Source organism: Diceros bicornis, chromosome 28 (genome assembly GCF_020826845.1).
Source record: "Diceros bicornis minor isolate mBicDic1 chromosome 28, mDicBic1.mat.cur, whole genome shotgun sequence".
Lineage (NCBI taxonomy): Eukaryota > Metazoa > Chordata > Mammalia > Perissodactyla > Rhinocerotidae > Diceros > Diceros bicornis.
Window position 1 is genome coordinate 17,891,993 of NC_080767.1, and position 27,427 is coordinate 17,919,419.

Consider the following 27,427-nt stretch of genomic DNA (forward strand, 5'->3'; position numbering starts at 1 on the left):
CACACCTTTACCTCATATGTGTAATTTTAAAAACCCTCAAAGCAAAAGGAAGAAAACTTTCCTGAACTTAGTATGATAAAAACTTTTTTTGTTTAACTGCAATTTATTTCCATACCTGTCTCTGGACAAACAACACTCACAGCAAAAAACTGTCCATCACCACGCCAGGTAACTTGTGGTCTATGGTCATCCCAGGGCAAAGCAGACTCGTGCTAAATAGAGGAAGTAACAAAATTTGGCTGGGGGCTTTAAATGGCCCAGAATAAAACAAGCCTCAAGCTATCAAAGTTAAATCTTTTACATGAGGTTTAAGCTATCTGGAAAAGCAGCTTCATAGAATCCTCAGGAACCCTTCCAGAAGGCCTCTTAGATCCAGAAATTATCAAGAAAAGAGAAAAGAGGGCCGGCCCCGTGGCTTGGCGGTTGGGTGCGCACGCTCCGCTGCTGGCGGCCCGGGGTTCGGATCCCGGGCGTGCACCGACGCACCGCTTCTCCGGCCATGCTGAGGCCGCGTCCCACATGCAGCAGCTAGAAGGATGTGCAGCTATGACATACAACTATCTACTGGGGCTTTGGGGGGAAAATAAATAAATAAAATCTTTAAAAAAAAAAAAACAAGGGGCCGGCCTGGTGGCGCAAACGGTTAAGTGCACGCACTCCGCTGCGGCGGCCCGGGGTTCATGGGTTTGGATCCCGGGAGTGCACCGACGCACTGCTTGGCAAGCCATGCTGTGGCAGCGTCCCATAGAAAGTGGAGGAAGATGGGCACGGATGTTAGCCCAGGGTAAGTCTTCCTCAGCAAAAAAAGAGGAGGATTCGCAGATGTTAGCAAAGGGCTGATCTCCTCACAAAAAAAAAAAAAGAAAAGAGAAAAGAACTTAAAACAAAACAAAACAAAATTCTTCTTTGGGTATAAAAAGAGTGGCCTCTCAGCATAGCAACAGAGGAAAAGGGCTGCAGATCTAGATATTAAAAATAATGAGCTGAGGAATCTATCAGGTAAGTATGATAATGAAATAAATGTTCTGTTTATCTAAATATAAGAGGGTAGAGTTCTGTTTATTTGATTACTGTGTAAGCTTCACAACAGTGCACAGATGAGTTAAGGAGATAAGAGGAAGGAGGGTAGGGAAGAGCCAGAGGTGATAAAGCCGGCGGCAATGATGAAAACGGACGAGTTCTGCGTTCCGAATTACAGGAAGAAGAAAGTCTCCAGCGCCACTTGCATCTCAATCCTGAAGGCCTTGAAGACAGAAGCCAACTTAGCAGGGTGGGGAACAAATGACCACCTGAGCATCCCTCATCACATTCCAGAGACAGGCTATGTCAGATGGTGTCAGTGCCACAGTCTGTACAATAGGAAATACACAGGCAGCCTAACAAGATTTATTCTCAGTGAAACTGCCCTATGGTAGAGAACACAAACCTCCTCTAGTGAAGAAGGGTTACGAGATGAAATATGAGTTATACAGAATATAGCTAGAAATAATTAAGGAAGGAAAATGTACATGGCATACACTGTATTGTTGATTCACCTATCCTAGGAAGGCAGCTCATGGAAATTTCTACATATAATATAAATAAAATGCTTCCATTTGCTCTGGCCCAAATCTTAGGATCATCCTCAATTGCTCTGCCTCACATCCCACATTTGCTCTATTATCAGCAAATCCTATCGCTCTGTATTCAAAATGTATCCAGAAAGAAGGAAAACAAGGAGTTTCATCCAAAAAGAAAAATCAGAATTAGTATCTATCACATACACACATCAGAAAAATATAAAAACACACATGTGAATGATAAACAGTAAATGCAGGACAGCAGCTCCTTCTGGGGAGGGAGGGAAGGGTATCAGGAAGGGATACACAGAGTTTTTCTTTTTTATCTGTGGTGATTTATTTTTTAAACTGAATATTGGTTATAATTATTCTCTACAATGAAAAAAAATGACAAACGAACTTGGCAATAAAAAACAAAAAAAGATCTTTCGAGGATAACTCATTCCCTGAGGGCTTTAAACAGTTTCAGTTTTATTAAAGCAGAAGAGATCTGTAGCTGGACACCTAAGAGTTCCTGGTGGGTGGCACAACTTATTTGTTCCATCAAGGTTCTTCATCCATCACAGGAACCTTACCATTTGCACCTGAAAGGCCGCCTGCCTGCCTTCTGATCCATGGAACTGTGTCTCCTTCCTGCCCCATCCAACACTGATAAACTTGCCTAGAGAACAATTGATAGAGAACATGCAAGACAAGCAATAAGCTAAATGAAAGGAAATAAAAGCAGTTTTGTTGTTATTCTTCATTAAGTTAGTCACTGGCAATCACTTGGGTCCTCTGAGACCTCTCAATAAACTGACCAGCAGTCAATATTTGAAAAACCTATGGTCCTTATTATACGCAGTAGTGATTTGGAGGAATCTGAAATGCTCTTATTTTGGAAAGCACTGTACTGCCATCTTACATATTCTAAATTCCCTTGATGACAGTCAGCAAGCCCCACTTTACAAATAAGAACAACGAAACATGAAGAATTAACATGATATGTCCATGGATAACTAAACATAAAACTCAAGACAAGAGCTGAGGATAAAATTCTGATTATAAGCGTTCAATCAGCTAAATGTATCCAACCTCACTGTTACTGGTGGAAGGGACTGCAGATTATGGAATTCAACCTTTCACATAGACAGAGACTGAGACCCCCTAGTGGCAGAGGCCAAAATTAGAACACAGGACGTCTGCCTTCCAGGCTGAGGTTCTATCTAAATCATAATGTTTCTCTCACATAAAATATAAAATCAGAGCTGCTGAACAATGCAACGCTCTATTCCTGGAGGTAGGATCTGGCATCCACCTGCAATAAGTACTACAGAGATGTCCCTGAAAGCATCAGCCAGATCCAGGACCCAATACTTCTCTCCTGTCATTGATTTTCACCCTGATGAAGCAGGGCTCTTTATAATTTCTATAAATTATGGGTTAGCACGGCCATTTCCTGTCTGCTTTGCATGGGTATATCCAAATACTGTAGTACCACAAAGCATATCTTGCTGCTGTATACAAATAGCAATGCCTATCCTGGTGTACACCCCTGGGCTTCTATCTGAAAGTTTCCACAGAGAGATAAAGGAGCAGAGTGAAGCAAGAGAACTTTTTCAACAGGATCAGACAATAAGTGATGGTGTGACAGCAGTATCAGCAAACTACAGCCTGTGTCTGCTCTTACAAATAAACTTTTATTGGAACACAGACATAGCCATCCTTTATGTATTGTCTATCAAAACTGCTTTCACGCTACAACAGCAGAGTGGAGTAGCTGCAATAGAGAAGCCGAAAATATTTACTATCTAGCCCTTTACAGAACAAGTTTGTCGACCCTTGGGTTAGAGGAAAAATATCTCTTCACCACTCCACAGGTGATCTTTTTGTACTGACAAATACATTGCTAAGACCTAAGACCCTAACTTGGACTCCCTCTCCCTTGATTAACTGTACTAAGTTTCTTATAAAAAAAGCCAGTGGGATTAGCCAGGCCCAGCGCACTTTCCCATCCAAAGGCGTGGTGGTTACTACTCCTACAACTGGCCTCAAAGCTGGATGCCCCCGAGTTCCACCCTGGATCCTACACTCTTCCAGCACCATACCTGTCCCCTGAGCAAGTTCATCTACTCCCAAGATTGTAAAGATTCCCTACATGCCAATGACTCCCAGTCCACAGCTCCAGCTTCTCCTGAGCTTCAGCCCCTAATATTTGCCTACTCCAAGTGGCGATGCCACATGGCCCTTAAACAAATTCAAAATAGAACTCACCACCTACCCCTTGCGAGCCAGCACTTGCTCACCTTCCATCTCAGTCACTGGCATCTTTAGTCCCATCACCTGAGCTTCTGCTGGAGTCCCACTAAACTGTTCCTCACCTTACATATCCAAAGCCTGTTTATTTCACTTTCTAAACCAGTATTTCTCAAACTGGCTCCAGCAGGAGGGGAACCATGCACATATATTCCAAAAGAAATTCTCACATAATTCCAAAAATGTACCCCTATCCTCACTGAGAATCAATTTTTCTTAACTCATTTCCTCTTTTAGCCCCACATCCACTTCCCTGATCTCTCACCTGGACTCCTGTAGCAACCTCCTACCTGATGGCCCTGCCTCCAGTCTCTTCCCTCTCCACCAATCACTCAATCAATCACAGTCGAATCAATCACTCAATCAATCTTGCATCATCAAAACCTTTAATGGCTGATCACCTATAACTCAATGTCCAAATTCCCTACCAAACTTAACGAAAATCCATCCGACTTATTTCATTCCACATTCATGTCCTGCCAGCCAGCAACACCGAAGCAGTACTCACAGTTGCCTGAGTAAGCCGTGACGTGTAAAAGGCTTCTATGAAACATTCCTGCCTTGGAATGGACTAATTCACTTGACTGGACCACTCCCCTACCCTCAACTCTCATCTACTCAATATCAATGCAGCCAAGACTCAGCTCAAGTTGGCCTCCTCTGGGAGGTCTTCCTTCTCCATCACTCCCTTCCCCCCGCTTATGCTACCCTAATATCTGCACATCATGTTAGGACTGTACTAATGGGACTCCTCAAGGGAAAAGCCCAATTATCCACAGCACCAAACACATTGCAGGGTTCACAGTACCTACTTAAAAATCATTTCTAAACAAATTATTTTTGAATGAACAAACGAGTAGCAGTTTTCTAAATAATTTCTCAGAGGTGGTGGAACAAGAAGGCATGAGGTTAGACCTCAGCCAAAGTTAAAATATCTTCTTCCCCATCTCTCTCCTCCATCAGGCCAGCCATTTGGTACCCTCAAGTTGGCCAGAGCTTCTTATACTCAATAAGCATCTCCTCTCTTCTCCTCCTTCAGTGCTCCCACAGCCTCAAGGCCCAACTCACCTCAACTAGATCTTAGCAGAAAAACAATCTGACGGTTCCCATGAAAATGCAGATTCGGGTCTAATCAGTAGGAACAAAAATCTATCTTCTATCCCACCTCTCTCGTTTTCTCCCCAAAATTGTACCCCAGAAATGCTAACCTAATTTAGTACAGTCCCTTTCATTGATCCCCCAGCCTAAGCCTGTCCTGGGGTTTAGGCAACAACTATCTAGGTGACCTTAAGCACAGATTTCTATTCCCCAGGTTACTGACAAAGACAACTCTCAGACCTGGAGAGGCACCAGAGGTATGCCTTTTAAGATCTGGGATGGGCTATAGGAACTGGGCTATCAGATATTTAACGAAGGGGGATTTAAGCTTCACAGTTCTTTGGGTTTATGATGTGGCTATTAGTGTGCAAGGAAACGATCAAAACTGAGAGGAACTTCAGGTCACAAAATGTTTCAAACAAAGCAATACTCACTTTCACCAAAATCATCCTGGTGGATCTGGTGTTCCATGATTGGTTCAAAGTCTTTTGTCATCATAATTAGGGTCTGTTGACCTTGGAGGGGCAAAGACAAGAATGATTTTGTTTTCATGTAACAAATTTTCCATTCCATAAGTATCTAAGGCACTGGAAGCTACAGAACTGGAGTGGAGAAGTTCGTAATCAAAACAAGGCAGACAGAATTCATGCAAAATGTTCTGACTCTCATTAAAAAAAACAAAAAAGCTTTGACTGGACAAGTCACCTAGTACTTATTCTCAGCTATTTAATATGCAAAGCCAACATAAGAGTCCACATAGCCCTCCTCCACTAACTTCAACACTAGTCACCAAGATATCTCTTCAAATATATACCCCATTGGGGGTGATAGTTTACAGAAACTGGAAGAGATTTAAAGGAGAAAAAGCTGTTTTCAAGTGCCTGTAAGAGCTCTTAAAAGAGCTATAAAAGCAATTTTTAGAATCTGTTTATATAGCAACTCTTCTTCTTCAAGTAGGTTAAAATAAATATTGCTGCTACAACTGTGGACTTAGTAGTCTCTCCAGGTTTTATGTCTTTGTTTCCCATTTCCAAAGACTGAAACAGTTACATGAAACAACTTTTTAAAACAATATATTAAGAGGTAAAACTTAAGTCAAAAAGAACACATTCCCTCTAGATTATAATGCTGGTATCATTGTTCAGAGAAATTTTTTGAAACCAAAGCACCCCAAAACTTAAGCCTTTAAGATATTAGGAGCCACGTTTTATAAAAGTGAAAGTTAGGGACCAGTGACCAGCTTACCTGTGGCAAGAAGCACCAGCTCTTGGTCAGGACTCCAACTCATGACAGAGATACCACTGGCTACACTCCCAACACATTCCAGCTACGTCAACAGACAAGACTAAGTTTTAGAAGAATCCTGAAATACAGCTAAAGCCATATCAACAACTTTTTGTAAAGAAAAATATAATACAAAGACTCTAATTGGTGAAATGCTTAAATATTATGGCTCCTGATATTTTAAACTTCTACACCAAACAACTGACGTGTCTGAGGATGCTTGAGATCTCCTCCCCACCAGACTCTTCCAGTTACCTGGTGTGTGCTGAGATTGCAGAGTATAACATCTCCGGAGGCTGTGGCCACACACACAGACTCCTGATCCAGCAAGTCCTGAATACCAACAATGCAGCCACTTCCGTCCTCTGGGAGAAAGCCTTCCGCCACTAAAGAAATTTCATTTTTCACCTTTCACCAAAACAAACACATAAGCAAATAAAGCCAATCTACTTTCAAGAACCAATCATAACATTTCCAGAAATACTTTTTATTTATTTATTTATTTATTTTGTGAGGAAGATCAGCCCTGAGCTAATAACCATGCCAATCCTCCTCTTTTTGCTGAGGAAGATCAGCCCTGAGCTAACATCTATGGCCAATTCTCCTCCATTTTCTCCCCAAAGCCCCAGTAGATAGTTGTATGTCATAGTTGCACATCCCACTAGTTGCTGTATGTGGGACATGGCCTCAGCATGGCCGGACAAGCGGTGCGTCAGTGCGCCCCTGGGGTCTGAACCCGGGCCACCAGCAGCAGAGCGCATGCACTCAACCACTAAGCCATGGGGCCGGCCCCCTCCAGAAATACTTTTTAATGCTTCTTTTGCAATACAAAAGCTTTCAAAAATGTTTTTTTCCAAATTAAAATCCAAACTTTCATTTGAGAAATATCAAAACCCTACTATCTTTAACAAGAAAAATAGTTAATGTGACCATCTTGCGAAGCAAACACTAAACAAAAGAAAGAAGCCTGTTCTCTTAAAAAAATGTCCAATAAAACAGGAAGCTAATAACTGTGGTTTTCTAAGATTTCTATAGTATGGGGAAAAGGGACTAAGAATGCAATTACATAAAATACATGAGTAGTAAAATACAATTAAAGGAAGACAGAAGCAATCCAAAGAGCTTTTAAATATATATATGCTCGGGATCCAGCAGTGAAGATTCTGATTTAGTTGGTATGGGATGCAGGCTGAAACAGTCTTCATTTAACAGGTAATTTCCATTTGCATTCCCAGTTGAGAACCACTGTTAGCAACAGTATTTACATGGCAGAAAAGGTAAACAGTAGGGGCACCCACACAAAAATAGGAAGTTAGAGTTTTGCCAACTTAGATTTAAAATAGAAGCAGAGTTAAAGGTAGGTTACTATTAAGTTATGTCTAATATGACATCTATACAAAGCAAAGAGAATGCTCAGTTAGGAGGATATGAATTCAGTAAGGTTTGAAGTAAAGACTATCTGGGGGAAGCAAGTTTGGAAGAAGACAAGTCAAGGGTCATGCCAAGTGCTAGCACTCTCCATCAATAACTTACTTCTCTTGTGACAGGGTCCACTTCTATCAGTCCGCGTTCTGAGCCAATGAGCACTGTCCCCTGTTCAGTTCGGAGAGAGATGCAATGAGGTTTCCCCGGAGCCTGAATATCCCTGAACTCCAGGGTCCGAAGTAACTTTAGATTTCTCATGATGAAGTGATTCCTAAGAGAAAAGTACAAATATCCCTTGATAAAGCCTTAATTTCTCTGAGAGAAAGGAACAGCATAATGGTGATAAACAACACTCATATACGCGAAATGATTCAGATGGCAGGGAAGTGGTAGTTAGAATAATCAAGGGGAAGAAAAAAACAACCTAATCTGAACCCACAGGGATGTTTGGTAGCAACCAGACGAACTGTGTATATCTATGGTCTACAAATTGAGGATCTGAAATCTATTTTACATACTTACTCTTTGGGAGGGGCAAGATTCAAACTTCAGAATTTTTCTCCAAAAAAGATTTAATATCAGTTATTCCTCAGGTAAGGTGAAATGAACAAAATGAATGGAAAAATATTTTTGTGCGTGTGAGGAAGATCAGCCCTGAGCTAACATCCACGCTAATCCTCCTCTTTTTGCTGAGGAAGACCGGCTCTGAGCTAACATCTATTGCCAATCCTCCTCCTTTCTTTTTTTTCCCCCCAAAGCCCCAGTAGATAGTTGTATGTCATAGTTGCACATCCTTCTAGTTGCTGTATGTGGGACGCGGTCTCAGCATGGCCGGAGAAGCGGTGTGTCAGTGTGCGCCCGGGATCCAAACCCAGTAGCGGAGCGTGCGCACTTAACCGCTAAGCCATGGAGCCGGCCCCCATGGAAAAATATTTTATTTTTGCATATGAGGATATCTTTACAACCTGACAGATTCATAGAATCATATTAAAAAAACCACATATATATACTGGCAGTTGAAGAAAATGTGGAATAAAATTACTTTCATACTACCAGGTACATTTATTTATAAACTGGCTTTATATGTTCATTAAAAAAATAAAAATTGAAACCAAAGATAGAGGTAAAGAAAAATATTTACTGTTCTCAGGAGGAAAAGAAGACACTGAAATTACAATGGTTTACTTCAAAATGATGACCAACATTTGAGGAGCTTGATGACCTGATAACATTACTTCACGTAACTCCGCTTTCCCGGCCTGGTTTTACCAGCGCAACAGAAAAGGTGAGATAAGAATGATAAATAGAAAACTTATTTTGGTCTGGCAAAATCAAACTTGCTCTAATGCATAACGTTATCTAAGAGGAAAAAAAAAATGTTAATGTGCTGGATATTTATATTCAGATCCCTTTACAGTTGTTAATTGGAAGTCCCTAACTTATGTTAGGGGTGGCAATTACACAGATCACACTGGCCTTATTGTCACCTTAATCCAAGGAGAATTCTCTCATCTTGCATTTCACACATATGACAATGAAAAAATAAGGATGAATTAATCCTTATACTACACAGCAGATAATGTTAAGTGTAACATGAACGATACAACATATAATGTGGGTTAAGAGGAAAGGCAAGATCATATATGGTGGGAGTGAGGAAGAGAATAAAGGCAGATAATGGTTTTATAAGCTTTGGTGACATTTATATTCAAGAACTTCTAGAAATTATTTGAACCTGTATGATACCATGCAGGTTTTTAATTTAGATCTAATTCTATATAAAAAGGTTAGGGTTTTCCAAGCATATAAAAATTACATCTTTCATCTTCTAACATCATAGAGATAACCACTGACACAGATCTGAAAGGATGGGTAGACTGAGATGAAACAATGCCTGGCATGTCTGGCTTAGACAGTAAGCAAGGGACAGAGCAGCAAGAGATGAGAACAGATAGGCAACAGGAGGCCAGATGTGTCGAGTTTCCTGGCCATCATCGATGCTGGTTTACCTAATAATAATCATGCTATTACTGTTGCCAAGATCAGATCATCAAAATGTCTTCACATCCCTCACTATGAACCTGGATTCTATTCACTAACAACCTGTGGAGCCCTGGCGTCCACGGATCCCAGGATAAGAATCTGGAGGGTAAAGGCAGAAGGACTTGAGAAGGACTCACTTTTTCCTGTTAGCTTGTTGTTCCCCATAAATACCAGCACTAACCAAGCAGGCCCCAGTAATAAGGGGCTTCTCCTCTGAATTCTGGAGGTATCAACACCAGAAGTCCAAGTCCCAGCTTTACAGTGCCTCTCCTCCAAGGTTAGGTCGTGATAACCCCAACGTCTTCTCTCGTTCTGAACCCTAGCCCTAGCTAAGCGTTGTAGCTACTTCCGACAGTTTACCTTTTACGTTACTTCACTGCTCCCTTTCGCTTTTTGTTCCTCCATTAGCTAGCTAGCTAATCAATTCTTCATATTAAATTCTGTTGAAATACTGTGTGGTTTCTACTTTCCTGACTGACAAACAACCTGTGCTCTCAAATCACTGAGCTTTCAAAATCACCTGCCAAGGTGAGCTCATCATTCATCTTCCCCTCTCCAACTCTCCTAGCCTCAAAACGAACTTCTCTAAATTTTCACACCCATCATCCTTATTCTCTTATCTTCTCAGAAGTGTCCCCACTCCTTTATCAAGGCTAGGAAAGGAGTATCCTTCAAACTCCCCCAGGACCTCGGTTTATTAGTACCCTTTCTTTTACACCCGCACTCTCCAACTCCCCTGCCCTCAATGATTCAACTTTTCTCAGCCCTTAAATGTGCTCAAGATCTCGCCACACCATAGATCAATCCTGGACTCTCTCCAAAATTTCTAACTCCTCCTCCATTTTCTTCCCTGCTCCCTCCAACCACTCACCTCTAGGCTATGTTATCATACCCATTACCACAAGTACCAGGCAGATCACTAATACACTGATTAGATCTAAACGTCTAGCCCTGACCCTCCCCCAAATGAACACTAAACCCACATTTTCAACTCCTGATGTAATCACAGGGACGTCTCACAAGGACGTCAAATGCAACCTGGAAAAGGAAGAACTTACTATTCTCCCACCAAACAAGTTTCCCTTATTTGGGGAGATGGCATTTCTACTCTCCCTGTCCCCCAAGCTGAAAATTGTATTTGCCTCCCTTTGGCTCACACTTTCATATTCAACTATTCATTGGTTACTGCTGTGGCTGTCAATATACAGTTTGAATCCTTTACACCGTAGCTAATCCTACCATTTGGTTTGTGACCTACATAAAACAACGACTGAGCACTTGCTAAGTGCTAGGATCTGAAAACAAGAGACGACTCTCACAGTCATTGCTTCCACGGAGGTCGCAGTTTCAGGAAGGAGAGGGCCACATAACATACATTACATGGAGAAGCACAGGGGACAATATCTCCACGAAAAAGTCGCAGACGCGAGTAGGGACCCGCAGCTCAGCATCCGAACCCCTCTCTAACAACCGACGCCTTCTAGTGTGCATTAATTGGTTCGCTTTAATTGGCGCACAATTGGTTCAGCGGTCTGGTCCACTCCTGCACGGAATCCAGAGGCTGAGCAGGTTGCAGCTGCGGGAGCAGCATGTCCCCCACCTGCCGCGCCCCGCAGAGCCCCCGGGAGGCCGCGGGTGGAGCAGGTGGCAAGTTCGCAGAAAGAGAACTTGAGGCTCGAGGGCAGAGATGGTCACGCCACACTCCACTCCCGGGCCCGCAGCAGGCAGGTTGGGCGCGGAGGAGTCCCCTTCATCAGGACACCCCCTGGCCGGCGGGGCCCTGTTCCGCGCCTCCCACCCTGCGTGGGTCCCTCGAACGCTCACCTGCACCGCGCGCTGAAGACCCTCAAACAGCGGTGCGTCCGCCGGGTCTCTTCCGGGGCCACGCAGCCGCCTCCTGGAGCCCGCGCGGGGTGCGCACGCGCCTCTCCGTCCGCGGCTCGAGGGCTTTCGCAGCGCGCACTGGGCCACCGGGCCGCTGGGCCGCTCGACACCCGCGGGTAGTGGCTGAAGCCGGGCTGAGGGGCGGCCGGCGCGAAAATGACGCGCGAGAGAGGTAGGCCGGACACGCGCCGCGCGGGAGTGACGTCACGAGGCGGAGGGGGCGTGGCCGGCCTTCTCGGTAGCCCCCACAAGGTAGAGGTGAAGAGCAGCGCTGGCCACCGCCCACTGTCCCTCCGCCCTCCTCCTCAGCCTATTGTATTTGATTCCCGCTTTGACGTAGACCTCAAAGCACAGTGCAGTAATTGGCGCTGGTGGGCGGAGCCTGCGGGGCCAGGAGAGCAGCGCGCGTGCGCACGCCGCGGGCCGCGCGCCGGAAGGACACCCTCTTCCCAGGCCTGCAGAGAGGAAGCGCTGGGGACCCGGAGGGCGGGGGTACCGGCGCCCGAGGTCGCCATGACTACCGAGCCGGTGGCCGCGGAGGCCGCGGTGCCGTCGCTCGTGGATCGTTACTTCACTCGCTGGTACAAAGCAGGTAAGTGAAGAATGATGCCGATCTCCCCTAGGCCACGTTGGCGTCATGTTCTGGGGACTATGGTGACAGTCGTAAACGACGCGCGCTCTCCCCGGCGCTTCATCCCCACGTCAGAAGGAACCGGACCACTCTGTTGCCTTCTAGGCCCAGGGAATGGCATTTGCAAAGGCCTGGAGGCCTGCAATACCGCAGGGTGCTCCCTGGGGCTGGCGAGGGCAGTGCGAATTCGAGGGTGGGTTCTTGTGGGAGGGTGGTGGTCTAAGGCCAGACCCCGAGGTAATCAGGGGCTGGATTGCAACCTCTTTTGAGTGCCTAAAGGGATTTGAGGGGCTCAATCCTGTAGGAAATGACGGTACATAAAATGATTTATATGATCAGTTGGAAACTAAGGTAGAGGCAGTAGGGATGGAGAGAAGAGTGTGGGTTAGAATAGAGACCTTAGAAAGCAGAATCTAACAGCTTTACCTAAACAGAAGCCGCCGGTATTATACAGTTGCCACTTAGAAGTAAGTATCCTGTGGTACTGCTTTGTGTACCAAGTGAATATCAGTGGTGGGAGCATCGTTGGGGACCCTCCTCTAACCCCTACTTGTCCCTTTCATTCAAGGATAATAGGTGTACTGTTTTTTTTTAACTGTAACATACGTTTTATTAGCCAGTTTTGGGTGGCAAACTGTCCCAGTTGACCCAGGACTGAATGGTTTCCCGGAATCCGAGACATTCAGCACTAACATCAGGACAGCCCTAGACAAACCAGGATGTCACTCTCAAATTTACTAACAAAACATATCCTACTATATTATATAAAGAATGCCTTGCAATCAATCTCATTTTGCTAATAGAAATGAGTGTACTCCTTTTAACGAGGATAAAGCAAGGTGGAACAGAGTTTATTATCATTTTAACACTGAATGAATGATTCCATCTGGACCAGGTCCCTTTAAACACTTTATAGGAAGCCTTTAGGTGTTATCTTTTTGAGTAATGAAGGGATACCTGTGATGAGTATGTGTCTAATCTTCATAATTAACTATCTCTGAACCAAAGAAAGTACCACACAGTGGTAGTAAATATTGACTCAACAACCAACAGATATTTATTCTTCTTCTAGATGTCAAAGGAAAACCCTGTGAGGACCACTGTATACTACAGCACTCAAACCGGTAAGTAAATGGGAAATTTTAGATTATCAAAAAAATTTTTTTTCTGATATCGTACGCTGGTATGGTCTTAGCTTGAACAAATGTTCATTAAATGATTATCTTCCACTGTGTTAAAATGGTATTACTATAGGAGTTTGGTTGACAAGAATGAGGCTTTCAGTGCCTGTTCACTCTAAACTTGATCACCCAAACATCCAAATAAAGGACCACACCCCTCAGTCAGCTTGTTGTTAGTGCCCTCGAGTCAATTCCCGATTCCGACTCCTAGTGGCCCTGTGTGCAGCAGAGGTGAACCCTGCCCTGTCTTTCTGTGCCGTCCTCTCACCTTCCAGCGCTCTATCAGACAGTGCTGCATGGCTGTTCATAGGGTTTTCATGGCCAGTTTTTTCAGAAGTGGGTGGCCAGGTCCTTCTTCTTTTCTGTCTTTGTCTGGCATCTCTGCTGAAACCTGTCCACCAAGGGGCACCCTGCTGGTATTTGAAATACCGGTGGCATAGCTTTCAGCATCACAGCAACTCACAGCCACTGCCACAGTATGACAGCCAATAGGCAGGTGGTGTGGTTTCCTGACCTGGAAACGAAACTGGGCCGTGGTGGTAAAAGCACCGAATCTTAACCACTAGACCACCAGGGCTGGCTCTCAGTCAGCCACTACCTGAAATAACTGGCCTCTGCCTACCCCCTGAATTACCAGAGCCCATAGAGAGGGCTAGGTAGAGGCATAGGTATCCTGTACATACAGGCATGCCTTACTTCTCTCTCTCCTACCTCAGTGCTACCTAAAGACCTCTGGTATCCTTCCCTTTTCTGGGAAGGATATTCAATCCCATTTTCTCCTTTTTATTATTGCATTCCCTTCTACAGTGAAACTCCAATAGTAGCCAGATGAAAATGGGGGAAATGATAATTTGACTAAACAAATGTCAGTTCAGATACTCTTGTGCCAGTAGGAATACTGTTTTAGGAAGAAGAATTATACCAAGCAGTAATACAGGATCAATTTTTGCTCCTTGTAGAATATGTGTCATCACATTGGCAGAATCTCATCCAGTTCTTCAAAGTGGAAAAGCAATTAAAAGCATTTCCTATCAAATCAGTACCAACTGTAGCAGACTTCAGAACAAGGTCTCTGGGAAATTTAAGCGGGTATGTTCCTATAATTCTCTACTTAAATCCTCTATATCACAGTAATGATAGATCCAGTCAGTCTTAGAATCTGGTAGTGTATGCTCAGCATACTTCCTGGCAGTTTGAGGTGCTGCTTTTAAGAATACTTTAACCCTAAAGAAAGTCTCATACCAAAAAAATGAGGTATTTCAGGAGGTATAGTATCTCTTATATTAAGTTCTGTACCACCATCCCTGTCATCCCCAGGATGGAGGATGGGGAAGGCAGTCCTTTGAAAAAACAACTCTAATACCAATATAATGAGATATTTTATCCCTTAGAGTTTTATTAAACCAATATTTTGAGTTCTATAAAATTTAATTGACCAACTCTTCTTTACCATATATTTTTCACAAATTAAAAAGAAAAACATATCCTGAGTTAGTGAAAAAAATCAATCTGAGAAAATAATACAGTATTTGCTCCTTACCATTTTCCATTCCTTAATTGTTGCCAATTTAATGCACATCTAGCCACACCCTCTATCTCCATACAGTGCTCAGTTGTACAAAATGTTATCTCTACCCTCTACAATTCTAGGCAAGATAGACACATTAAAAGAGGGTATCCCACCAAGAATAATTCAGTACCATGCTAAAATATCCTGACATACCGACTGGATAGGAAAGTTTCAGTGGGTGATTTAGGTCCTTCATTTACTGAGTTCATACTAAGCGTTTCTGCTAATTACCCTCACTGATCTAAGAGACCCTTGTTTATATTCCCCTTTGTAGACCTGAAATCCCCTAATAACATGCCTTATAATTATTGATTTTTCCTTGCTCAGGAAAAAAATGGACTTAGAAAAGCATGAAACTTTCTTAAAAGATAAAGTCTACAAACTACAGGTATAACAGTTAGTGCTTGTGAAGTTCCTGTGATAAATCTTGTCCAAAATAGTAACATTATTGTTACTACTGAAGAACAGAGAGGGACCTGCATGTGGAACCCACCACAGATAAATTTTGATTGGATCTCAGCACTGCCAATCATTTATTCTCCCAAGGAGGTGATAAAAAATGGGGTCAAATCACTTCTGCTCTCTTGACACAGACCCAGTGGTAGACAAACCCTCTGGGATGAATCCCTGGCCCCTCCTCCCAAAAGTGGGGTGTCATTAATATTTTGAAACGAAGAACCCACAAGCAGAGTAGTGAAACCAATGTGGTAACATCTGAGTGTGGTCTAATAATCTTTTTTTGTTGTTGTTGTTGAGGAAGATTGGCCCTGAGCTAACATCTGTTGCCAATCTTCCTCTTTTTTTCTCCCCAAAGACCCCAGTACATAGTTGTATATCCTAGTCATAGGTCCTTCTAGTTCCTCTATGTGGGATGCCACCTCAGCAGGGCTTGATGAGCGGTGAGTAGGTCCGCGCCCAGGATCCAAACCAGCAAACCCCGGGCCGCCAAAGCGGAACATGTGAACTTAACCACTGTGCCACCAAGCCGGCCCCTCTAATAATCTTTTGAATGATAAAGAGGTCATAAAGAATAACATCTTGACCTCAAAGGCCAATGTTCACTACAGGAAAAAGTCCTGGAAAAAAGAGAACAACACATGAGATATGCCTGCATCAGTTTCCTCTGAGCCTCTTTGTAGATATTTGTCAGAACCTCCCCAGGTACATCCACATAGTAGAGTACATGAAACAATAACCATGCCATAGTGTTCAAACAGATTTATGTCAAAATGTAGTATTCACTTCTAGGATATCGGATAATGGGTAAATTATTCTCATTTGCTACTTAAAACGTTTCTGTTTTCCAAATTTTCCTCAAAGTCTTAATTAGAAAAATATCCCTTCTTTAAAAAGTCTTCCTGATTGACCCTAATAAAGAAGTTCCTTTGTCTATTAAGTTCTAATATAAAATAAAGTAGGAAGCTTAATGAAACTAACTTTGTACAATATTGCTGTCACTCTGTCATGTTGAATTTTATATTATTGCCTATTGATGGATTTTCCTACACTTTTGAAATCTTTACACTGGCTATATGTAGCTTTCTCATTTACAGTTGATAAAATACATTCTTACTCTATAACTAAACTATCTGTTATCACACGTGTCTTAGTCTGCTTTTTCCGCTAGAGCCTAGGATGGTACCTGGCACATAGGAGCACTTGTTATAGGAATGTTTGAATAAATTAATGGTTTTTCTATACTTAATTCATTTTTATTTAAAACACCAGTTCCAGGAATATATCCTGTTATAACACTGAGGGCTGCCTCTCAAAGTGAAAATGTACATCAATTAATTACTTCTTCCCTTTTATTATCAGGGGGCACAATTTCTAACAGAACTTGCACCGCTATGTAAGATTTACTGCTCAGATGGAGAAGAATACACCATATCTAGGTGAGTTACTTTTTAACCACAATTTAGAAGAAGCAAAGGAGGTAATATGTTTTCTTCAAAAAAATTCTTTTTTTTAATAGCTGTGTTAGAGGACGATTGATGGAAGTGAATGAAAACATTCTCCATAAACCATCTCTTCTTCAAGAGAAGGTAAAAGAGAGGGAAAAACTATGATTCCATCCATGTTCTTTTTATCTGATTTTTTAATCTTTTGACAGTATTGAATATTCTGTTTCCTTTTTAGCCATCCACTGAAGGCTACATTGCAGTTGTGTTGCCCAAATTTGAAGAAAGTAAAAGCATAACAGAAGGGTTACTCACACAAAAGCAGTATGAAGAATTCGTGGTGAAACGCATTAATGCCACAGCAACTACATCATGAGGATAGAGAAGGAATAAAAAGCAACATGGGATTCTTATCCTTTCTTGGCCTAAAGGATCAGTGCACTAACGAACCAGCATATGTGAAGCATACACATACACCCAGCGATCCGCAGGGAGGCCTGATCTTAAAATTTAAACTAATTTTCCTTTTGTCTTGCGTAACAAGCCTTGGTTCCCATTTTGTCTTCAACCTCATGGATCTGCCCTGCCCATATACTCACTCTGTTCTTCTCTTGCTTCTCTCTTGCTAACAACTGGCAAGCAAGGGATGTTTTTCTGATTAAAAACAAAAAACAAAGCACTCTGAGGAAAATTTGGAAAAGACAGAAAAGTTTTAAGTAGCAAAGTAAAAATTATTTACCCATCATCCTGCAACCTGGAAGTAAATACTACATTTTGACATACTTCTGTTTGAATGTTATGGGATGGTTATTGTTTTTGCCTCAATTTTTCATCAGTCTGAACTTTGAAAAAAACCTAATTGGCCTTTCTTACCCAATCTGCTTCAGTGTGACACTACCAAAAAGTCTAGTCCCATCCCTTCTGCCCCAACTCCTCTCCTTTTAGGTTGCAGGGGAGAGGCAGACTGTAGAGTGTACCTTCTCTACTTCTTATGGGCTGGGATGGCCTTCTCTGGAACAATGTAGAACTGTTAACATTGTGGCTTCTTAAATGAGGGACACATGAAAAGACTTTGAAAAATACAAAGGGCTCACTCATAAGTAGAAGATAAAAACAACAACAAACAATCACATAGAGACAGAGATTGGACTGGTGGTTACAAGAGGGGAAAAAGGGAGGGAGGAGGGCAAAAGGGATGATTAGGCACATGTGTGTGGTGGTGGATTATAATTAGTCTTGGGGTGGTGAACATGATGTAATCTATACGGAAATCAAAATATAATGATGTACACCTGAAATTTACATAATGTTATAAACCAATGTTACCACAATAAAAGAAAAAAAGAAAAATACAAAGGGCTTTTGTAACACGTGGAAGTATTATAATGCAGTGTTAAGCTGATTATTGCCAATATGTACATTGTAGTCTCTCAGTCTTGTGCTCTAGTTACAGGTTCACATCATTTAAACTAAAAAAAAAAAAAAATCCTATGAATTTTTACGGGTTAAGATTGTATACTTCCTTACATTGAATTTTAAATAAAATGACTTTTAAAATTGTTATTCCTCCTTAAGGGCTGCAACACATACATATATTTAAATATCTCTGTTTTTAAATAAAACAATTATTTAATACAGAAGAAATGACTTGATGTGTAAATTCCTTTGGTTCTCTATCATCTTATGCTGCTGAAGTCATAAGTTATCCCTTCCCCACCCGACTTGCACTTAAACAAAAGAATATTCTTATTTCAGGTATGTAAAAGTATTTTGTAAATAAAATCTTAACTCACAAGAAAAACTTATTGTAACTTGAGTGCCAGCATGACTGTCCTCTAAATATACGCACCAGACATGATATAGGTAGTAACTACAAACATCTACACTGACAGTGCTATGAATGGAAAATGTAAGCACAAACCAGCAGATTCCCATTTCAAGTAGCACAAACAATGATTCCAAAGATGTCATAAAATATATCTATTTTACATATAACATTACCTCACATTCTCCCATTATTTCTACTGTAATTTAAAAGAATATTTTGGTTTCAGGGAATAAAAATCATGCTTGATAATTTTTATAGAAGCAGTATTTTATAAAGGTCATCAACCAAGCTGAGTGCATCCCATTTTCTCCCCGAGGCCTATAGTAAGTTCAAGTTTCCTTCAATAAAATATTAACTAGCTAATTGGTAGTACTGTGGTTCTTCAGGGTCTTGTGAATACTGATTGTGATGGCTAAGCCAGATAATGATCATCAGACAAGCTTCTATAATTACTGCCGTTTGGCAACTGACATGTCCTGTTAAATTTCAAAATGACTTTCAAAGCACTGGGGTACAAGCACTACCAAGAGTTCAGAACGAAGTTTACCACACTATATCATAAGGATGGAACCTATGAACCAGATCCTTCAATAAAAACCCCATCTCAAAACAAAAACAAGAAAAGCTTTAAACCCTGAAATTAAAAAGACTAAAGAAAGATGTTTGTTTTATAATGAACATTCCAAAGGCACATATATACAATGTATGATTATTTGAATTTATTTTAAACAGCTTCTTAGTTCCATCATTCTCTATCTTCCATCCCATCAGTCACTACTGAGAAAGAGAGTTCAAAAAATAATTTTTAAACCAGTAAAATAGGCTTAGAATTCCAGCTAATATTCGGGGCTATGCTAGAATGAGAACTAAAAGCCATCACCTAGTGAGGTCCAGGATTCCATGGAGTCAGCTCCATGACCTTGCTTTTGGGAAGGGGAGAGGGACACGCCTCCCAACAGACAGCCTGTGCTATGTGAAACGCTTGTTAGAGAACAAACGCGTGCTACCAACATGGATGATCTGTGACAGAGGGGACAGCAAAGAGGCCTGGTCACAATTGGTGGACAGAGGGACTGAAGAAGAGTCCATGGGTTTCAGGAAAACCCTGCGTTCACCCAGGCTACTGTATATTTTCTGCTGAAAATCAGTGTTCTAGGTGATAAGCTTAAACAGAAAAAACAGGAAGTTAAGATAAAATATGCCAAAGGTGAGCACATATTCAAAACAGCTTCTTTGGATTAAACTGTCATTAAGACAGTTGGAATATTTGGTTTGACTTTTAAAGAACATTAGTGGCAACGTCCCATTTTAAAATCACACTGCAATTAGGAATCTAGCAACTACCGTGGCATGCATTAGTTGTCAGAAAGCATCACAATCAGTTTCATGATCAGAAAATAAAGCAAGATTTCAGTATTGTTTTCTTTATAAAATTGTTGAATTTCTGAAAATATAAAGTATCATTTGCTTTCTAAAAATGTCAGCTTTGCCACATGATGTTCCAGAGATCCGACCCCAAGAGCTTCTCAAGTTTTACCATCCACGGAGTCTTTATTTGTAACAGAGACCCATCTGTTGTTTTCCATCTGAAGCTGGAAAGAGTTAAGACAGTTAGTTTCTGCTTTACTCTCAAAATAAAAATTGCAAAATTAAATAGTAACTGTTTTCTTCTGCCTTTTCCTTTGAACCAGTTTTTAAAATGTAAGTTAAAGATAGAAAAACTATCTCACCTTCTTCAGCAGTTTATAGCAAAGTGAGAGAAGTTGGACCAAGATAGCCATCATGGATCTTGTCTTTGTAATACACTTATCAACCTATAGTGACAGAAAGCAAGCCAATCAAATTCCTTTACAAAGGGTACTTCAAAAGACTATCATCTATTTAGTTTTAAAATGACAAAATTTCTCCATTATGGAAACCTAAGGGATCTTGCAAGGTATATAGATTAGGGCACATGAGCTGACTTGAGGCCCCGGAACACAGGTGCAGGGATTGCTGCCCAGGTCTCATGCCTATTTCACGGAAACCCAGGAAGAATGGATGGAAAATCAACCTGTGCTACTTTGGGCTATTTAGGGGCTTCTCAAAGCAATCCAAACAGTGGAGTGAACCCCCTACTTTGCATACCTTGTTGGCATTAGCTCCAATTCCCTAAAACAAAAAACAGGAGCCCATACTCAGTGGAGTTTGTGCCCCAGTTAGACATGTGATGACGTCAGGATTCAGGTAGCTGCTCAGTGCTGCGGAACTAATCATGTCCAGAAAGCTAATTTATTTGGTGAACCTACTGCTCCCTGGGGTCAGTTATAACTGCAGATAATAAATGATTCCTACAGTCACGGGATGAAAAATGGAAATAAACTGCCCTTTGGTGGGTATCAACACTTTATTTGAAGAAAAAGGGCTGGGAAGCTAACCTGATAAAGAAAGAAGTGTGCAAGTTTCTCAAGTGTCTACCTGAATAACCCACCCTTCCCTTTACCTTTAGAAACACTTGATTCTGCAAAGGTGTCTTAGTTATTGTCTGGAGCTGGTGGCATAGAGGAATTAGCTTGTTTATTTCCAGGAGAAGCATAAGCTTGTCATCATCTTTCAGCTGAAATGTAATTCAGCAAGTTATAACAATTCCAACAAAACTCCATCTTTTAAACCTTAAATACCTTTATACCTTAATAATATAGCCCCACAGTGGGACTTCCTGACCTCACCACCAGCAGAGGTAGACCTCTGTTACCTGTTTTGAGAAAGTTTGTACACTTGAAGCAAGCTTTAAGCCCTCTTCAGCAAAAACCTGGTGAAAAGGAAAAACATCACTATGTTAGATATATGTCTTATGAAGAGTTGGTAAGAAATACACTCATGACTAATTTTCATATAGAATTTTAAAACTGAAACCTAAACGTAAAAGGTCTGCCATGGAACTCCTAAAGTTGTTCTTGTACCCAGGAAAACACAAGAGTTTAACTGTATTCAGAAGGAGATTTCCCAGACCTGATGCAGGATCAATCCTTGGAGAGGCTCCTCTACACCTGGACACCTCCAATTACTCTGGAGGATCACACAGACCTATGATACTTAACCATACAAATTATGTCTGGGTTTCTGGAAGGATCCAGAGCTCATCTCATAATAGCCCCAATTATAGAAGGGTGATGAATCTTAGAGCAGGAGGTCAAAAAGGTTAGAACTTTCCTGCTTCCAGCTAAGCAAGAAAAAAATTTGTCACCCATACACATTCCTTAATCAGCCATTTGAGAGAACCAATTCAGATCCGTCTTTGACTATTCACCATGCATTGTACAATTCAGTAAGGAGAACAGCATGATGGGAAAGAACAGTGAAAAATAAGGTTGGACAGATAAGATAGGAATATTCAGGATGATTATTTTAAAACGGTACATAGAATATTTTAGAGTGAGAGATACCAAGGGAATAAAGGGATGAAGACTAAACTTTAGGTGGCAGCAGTATAAATGACGAGAACGGAGCAAATCTGGGAGTGATTTGTAAAGAAAAATAACAGATCTTGGTAAAAAATTAGATAAAGAATATGAAGAAGGCAGTAACTTCAGGGTTAACTTTAATTCTCTATCCAACAGCCTTAACACCTGACTATCATTGGATAAACTATCTCAAAGTTAATTAGTGCTTTGCATTCTTCCTTATCCTTTAAAAAGAAAACCAATGAGTTTTACACCTAGATTCTAACCAAACAGAATGACTCACTTACCCATATATGTTCCTCATCATTCCACATTACCACTTTCTGTTTTATACATCTTCTCTTCCCTTCTAGCCTGCCAACCCCTTGGGGGCAAGATCCATGTCTGTCTCACAGAGTATCATGGTTTTAAAACCACCCTAAAGCTGATAACTCCCAAATCTCTCTCTCCATTCCTGAACTATCCTGACACCAGTCTTTTATATCCTACTTGAGCAAAACAAAATGCTTGATTTCCACCCTCTAAATCTGGTGTTCTCCCTCAGTGTTCCCTATCTCAGTAAATGGCACTACCATTTACCCTATTGGTCAAGCCAAAAACCTTTTAAAACATAAGTCAGATCATGTCATTGGTTCTCAAAATCCTCAATGGGTTTTCCATCCTACTTGAAAAAGAGTTCTTCCCATGGTTACAGAGATGTCATTTCTTACCACTTTCCTTCTGACTCACTTCACTCCATGCACACTTGCCTCCTTATTGTCCTTCAGACACCTCCAGCCTGCCCCTGTACCTCAGGGCCTTTGCACTTGTTCTGTTTGCCTGGAATGTTCTACCCCTAGATGCCCAACTCTCTCACTTTATTAATATCTCTACTCAAATGTTACCTCCATAGAGAGATCTTTTCTGCCCACCCGTCCATCACCTCTCTCTTCTTATCCTACATGATTTTATCTCTAAATATTTATACATGGGCATTATATACTTAACTTTTTACTCTCTGTCTCTCCCACTAGAATGTAAGCTCCAGGGTGGCAGGGGCTTTGTTTTGCTCACTTTCCTCCATAGAGCTCTTATCCCCAGGGTCTGACACACAGTACAAGCTCCATGAATATTTGATGAAAATCTTATGTTCACCAGGGTTAGGAGACAATTCAGCAGACATCGGTCTAATCACAAGAAAAGAAGGTGATAGTGGATCTTTTGTAGTGAAATACCCCCTATAGAATGGCTATGAGCCAAACTGAACAGAATTTTTTCCAACTGTTTTAAGGGAAATAGTTCATTTATAGTCAACTTTTCAAAAAAATCCAAAAGAAATATTTTCTATAATTCTTCTGACTCTGTTGACAATCACCCTCTCAAGCTGAAATACCTTTCCTGAAGAGGTTCAGGTGGAAGCACATGGGAAAGGCAAAGGAAACTATATAAAGGTGATAAAGTGATAGAACATGCAAGAATGCCCTTGGTTCTAGAAAAGCAAACAGACTAACATGAGAGTCAGGGAAAATAAGAAAGTAACCTTGCAACCCACTGGCCAATCTAAAGCCTCTCACTACGGGAAAAGAATTAGAGACGGGCCACATGGAGTTCCATTAGACACAAGGGCACAAGGGTGGGTGTTAGTGTATATGTCTCTCCCTGCGTGCCCTAAATCATCAGGAATACGGAAGGAAAGAAGGAAAAGAACATGTACCAAGTACCCTCTAATGGTCTCAAGCCTATGACAGATGCTTTCCTATGTGTTATTCTCATTTAATCAATATCATTCCTCCAATTCAGTAACGAAGAGGCCAAAAGCCTTTCTAGCATTCAGGAAAATATAAGGGATATGCATCTGCTGATAGGATATTTTCACCTACTTGGGAAAACCTAAACCTTATTATTGCATCTATTGTCAACAAAGCCCACTCTGCTTTAACCCCATAAATATTTGACTTTTTCCAACAAGATAACCAAAAAATTCCACAAAATGCTACAGCAAGCCCTCTACTTTTCCACCTTTCTACCACTCTCTATAGTACACATGTGTGCACAGAGGTAAACACACAAACATTATACAGTGAATCATTTAGAAAACTAGTTATTTCATACTTTTAGCCCAGAATTAAAGTATAAGCATAAAATGAAAATAAAACATACCTCTAGTTGATGAATTAAATCCTGGGAAGTTTTCAGTGGCCCCTCTCCTCTGAAATAAAATAAATTATTAAGGAGGTAAAAAAAGTTATTGCCTGGAAATTGGTTTCATAATATTAAAGTTTTAGAGCACTTTGTATATTAGCAGATCCCACATTTTGAAGAATAATATTGAATAGACTATTAATATTGTGACTTTATTCTGAAAGCAACTTTAATATTTAATTATTACTTCTTAGGGCACTTTTTAAAATTTCAAGCAAACATTATATACGCTAATTTTATAATGTAAAGAAATTTAAAATTGACACGTTATAATTTTTATTTTTTCTGTTTAACCTTTTTCATTTTGCTTCATAAATTAAATATATAAGATCTGATATTATGTCTTAACCTACAGTCCTTTGTTACATACTAGAAAGAGGATCAGACCAAAAGTCAGGAAATTCTCATTTCTAATTCTAAGGAACTCAGATATCTACCTTTGAAGAGGCATGTGATTCAAGTTTCAATTGTGAGTCTATAAAATAATCATAATATTTGTGCTACCACTCTTACCAGAAGATTAGGGAATATCAGATTGAAAACTACCAAGAAGAATTAAGACCTCTACAAATGAAAACTAAATTACAACAAAGAGCAACAGAATGTATTAAGACGCATGGAAGATGTGATATTTAGTAGCTACTAGTTCTGCCCCTTAACAGCTTTGAGATGTGAACAAATTATACCTGTTTTCTGATAAATTGTTGCGAGGATCAGATGAAATTATGAAGCAGAAACAACTTTAAAAACTATAATGCATTGGTTAGTTTGAATTTTTTTTAAACCATAAGGCACTAGAAATTCTTAAATATATAAATTATTAAGAAATTATATAAAATTATTAAGACAACCTTAAACAACATCCTGAGCAAGAGCTATAAAACTGCCCAGGAAAACTACAAAACTGGATACTCTGAAGGCTAACAGATGGGTCTCAAAAGAAGCAACTAGATGAGGCTGGTAAACCACAAGTTTTAAGGGAAAACAGAAAAAACTGCCAGGGGAAAAATAGGTATACTGACACTGAGGGTAGAAAACAAAGCTGGCTTGAGATTTTATATTATCAAGACTTGCCAAAATGGCACTAGATGTTACCCATTACAGAAAATCCATTTTCTTTTCCTGAACTTCAGCGTTCCTGTCCAGTAACCATAATCTAGTGACAAGTCCCCTTCCACAGAGCTTTACGTATTCCTGCTCCTCATAATGCAGCCTCTCATGCTTCCTAATCTCTGTAGAATGCACAACATCCCTTACCAAAATCCACTATTTTGACTCTGAAACAAAAAATGCTGACCATATCATCCTGAAACGTTCTGAAATAAGAAACAAGAAATAAAAGGGGCAGTTACAAACTTTAAAAAAAATTCTACTGATGAATCCTTTGTTTGGCAAGATTCTATATAGCCAACTACATTCATTAAGTAATAATTTATTTCTCCAGTTTTTATCAGTCAAAAAAATTTTTTTTAAAGATCTGTTGATTTTTAATCACCATGAGATAACTAGTATGATTCCAGCCAAAAGTCAAGATCTTTGTTATTTCAGTTAATCTGTGCACATTTAGTGTGGGTAAACAAAGGAATTCTTTTACAGACTTGACTCATCAGATTTTTTAAAGTATTAACTAAAAAAGGAGGGCAAAATGAGTGTTGGGAAGACTCAACCCCAGGAGAAGCTTGCTAAGAAGGATTAAGAACAAAGGAAGAAAACCACCAAAGAAAGTTCTCCAGTAATGGAAAATATGAAAAGGTATTAATAAATGAATGCTAAACAGAGGCAAAATTACTCAACTCCTATCATTTCTCCTTCACCCTCCAGAGAATTATCTATCTTGAAAAGATAGACAACCTCATCAAAATGGAAATGGATGCTTCTTCCCCACTCCTCATCTTCCTTCCATGTGAAAGAACCTTTGCTCACACAACATCCCTCACTTCTCTCTGCTCTCTCATTTATTCCACCCCATTGAAGAGGGTGGACATTTATTTACCTTGTGAGTCTTTTTGCTGCCTTTGCAAAAATGAATTGGACATGGTAACCCTTTCTTTTCTCCTTTTGCTCTTGGAAGTAAAGCTGCCTTTGGGAGATACCCGCCCTTCCCTGTGTTTTAAGAGATACATTCTACCCCTACGGGGTAAAGTTTCTTAATTCTAGGGATCATTTTTAAAAACCTACTTGCCTGTGGCTATAAACTCCATTATCCAATATCAGCTTTATCAACTTAAATGTTACTGGCCCCCATCTGCCTGTTCTTTTGCTTATTTTTCATTTTGTTCAGAACTTAGGAAGGAAAAAAGGTGCTATTTATTGCGTCCCAAAGCCCACACAGATGTAGAGATCCTAATTACTTTAACTGAGCTTACATCTCCAGATCAAATGGATTACATTCCAGAATACTGAAACAACTTGCAGGTGTCAACCACTGCTGATATTTTCAAAACCAAAATGAGTAGGAGAGCGGCCATAACACTGGAGATATCAAATATTTTCCAGGTTTTCCAAAAATGAAAATAGATAGATATTAGAAAATGAGTAAGAAGTTTGAAGTCATTCCTTGAGAAAATTCTAGAACAGATTATCGAGCAGGTAATTGATAAATTTTTAGTAACATGGAATTACTATACCATATGTAAAGATGATGATAATCAAAGACTGTGGAATGGGATCAACACTGACTTCAATAAGGCACTTGATCAAGAGTCTTATAAGGAGGACAACACAGAGAATGTAGGCAGGTAAAAGTGAAGTTAGGGAAATTCTCTGCTACATAATAAATGCTGATTCATGGAGATTTGGCACCGTGTTGAGGTTGCCCTATTGAGGTGGTAGGACTCATGGCTCTTTTCTTTGATCTGTGTCTAATCAATTACTTGCATAAAGATTTAAAAGGCATGTTTTTTAAACGTACAGATGCTGGCTGGGAAAGACACTGAAATACAGGATGATAAAAAGCACTGGCCAAAATTATTTCAAAATTATGGAAAGAACGGGACACAAACTTAGAAAAGGATGCCTTCTAAATCTAAATCCTAATTAAATAAATGTTTTCTTGTTGCATTCACTTAATTGTCATAAGAACTTCTTATGGTCTTTTTACCATA

General features: G+C 40.5%; 3 protein-coding genes across 4 annotated transcripts in view; 1 reads left to right on the forward strand and 2 right to left on the reverse strand.

Annotated features, from left to right (window-relative positions):
* ELP1 (elongator acetyltransferase complex subunit 1) overlaps positions 1 to 11,750 on the reverse strand; it is a 55,667-nt gene extending 43,917 nt beyond the window's left edge. Inside the window, exons 1-7 of the mRNA XM_058523727.1 lie at positions 11,529 to 11,750; positions 7,770 to 7,932; positions 6,492 to 6,644; positions 6,198 to 6,279; positions 5,387 to 5,467; positions 2,135 to 2,220; positions 116 to 212 (exon numbers count right to left, since the gene is read on the reverse strand). Coding sequence (XP_058379710.1) covers positions 116 to 212; positions 2,135 to 2,220; positions 5,387 to 5,467; positions 6,198 to 6,279; positions 6,492 to 6,644; positions 7,770 to 7,919 — 649 coding nt within the window. The 5' untranslated portion in view covers positions 7,920 to 7,932; positions 11,529 to 11,750. The remainder of the gene's footprint in view (positions 1 to 115; positions 213 to 2,134; positions 2,221 to 5,386; positions 5,468 to 6,197; positions 6,280 to 6,491; positions 6,645 to 7,769; positions 7,933 to 11,528) is intronic.
* A 294-nt stretch (positions 11,751 to 12,044) lies between these two features.
* ABITRAM (actin binding transcription modulator) lies at positions 12,045 to 18,324 on the forward strand. The gene is made up of 6 exons (XM_058523732.1): positions 12,045 to 12,180; positions 13,292 to 13,343; positions 14,360 to 14,489; positions 16,789 to 16,865; positions 16,946 to 17,015; positions 17,110 to 18,324. The coding sequence occupies exons 1-6, from the start codon at positions 12,102 to 12,104 to the stop codon at positions 17,245 to 17,247; spliced, it is 546 nt and encodes a 181-aa protein (XP_058379715.1). The 5' UTR covers positions 12,045 to 12,101; the 3' UTR covers positions 17,248 to 18,324.
* Positions 18,325 to 19,551: 1,227 nt separating this feature from the next.
* CTNNAL1 (catenin alpha like 1) overlaps positions 19,552 to 27,427 on the reverse strand; it is a 60,928-nt gene continuing 53,052 nt past the window's right edge. For both annotated transcript variants that reach the window (XM_058523729.1, XM_058523728.1), the window contains 5 exons: positions 24,282 to 24,330; positions 21,434 to 21,490; positions 21,182 to 21,295; positions 20,430 to 20,513; positions 19,552 to 20,291 (listed from right to left, as the gene is read on the reverse strand). In XM_058523729.1, the coding sequence (XP_058379712.1) occupies positions 20,226 to 20,291; positions 20,430 to 20,513; positions 21,182 to 21,295; positions 21,434 to 21,490; positions 24,282 to 24,330 (370 nt within the window). In that variant the 3' untranslated portion in view covers positions 19,552 to 20,225. The remainder of the gene's footprint in view (positions 20,292 to 20,429; positions 20,514 to 21,181; positions 21,296 to 21,433; positions 21,491 to 24,281; positions 24,331 to 27,427) is intronic.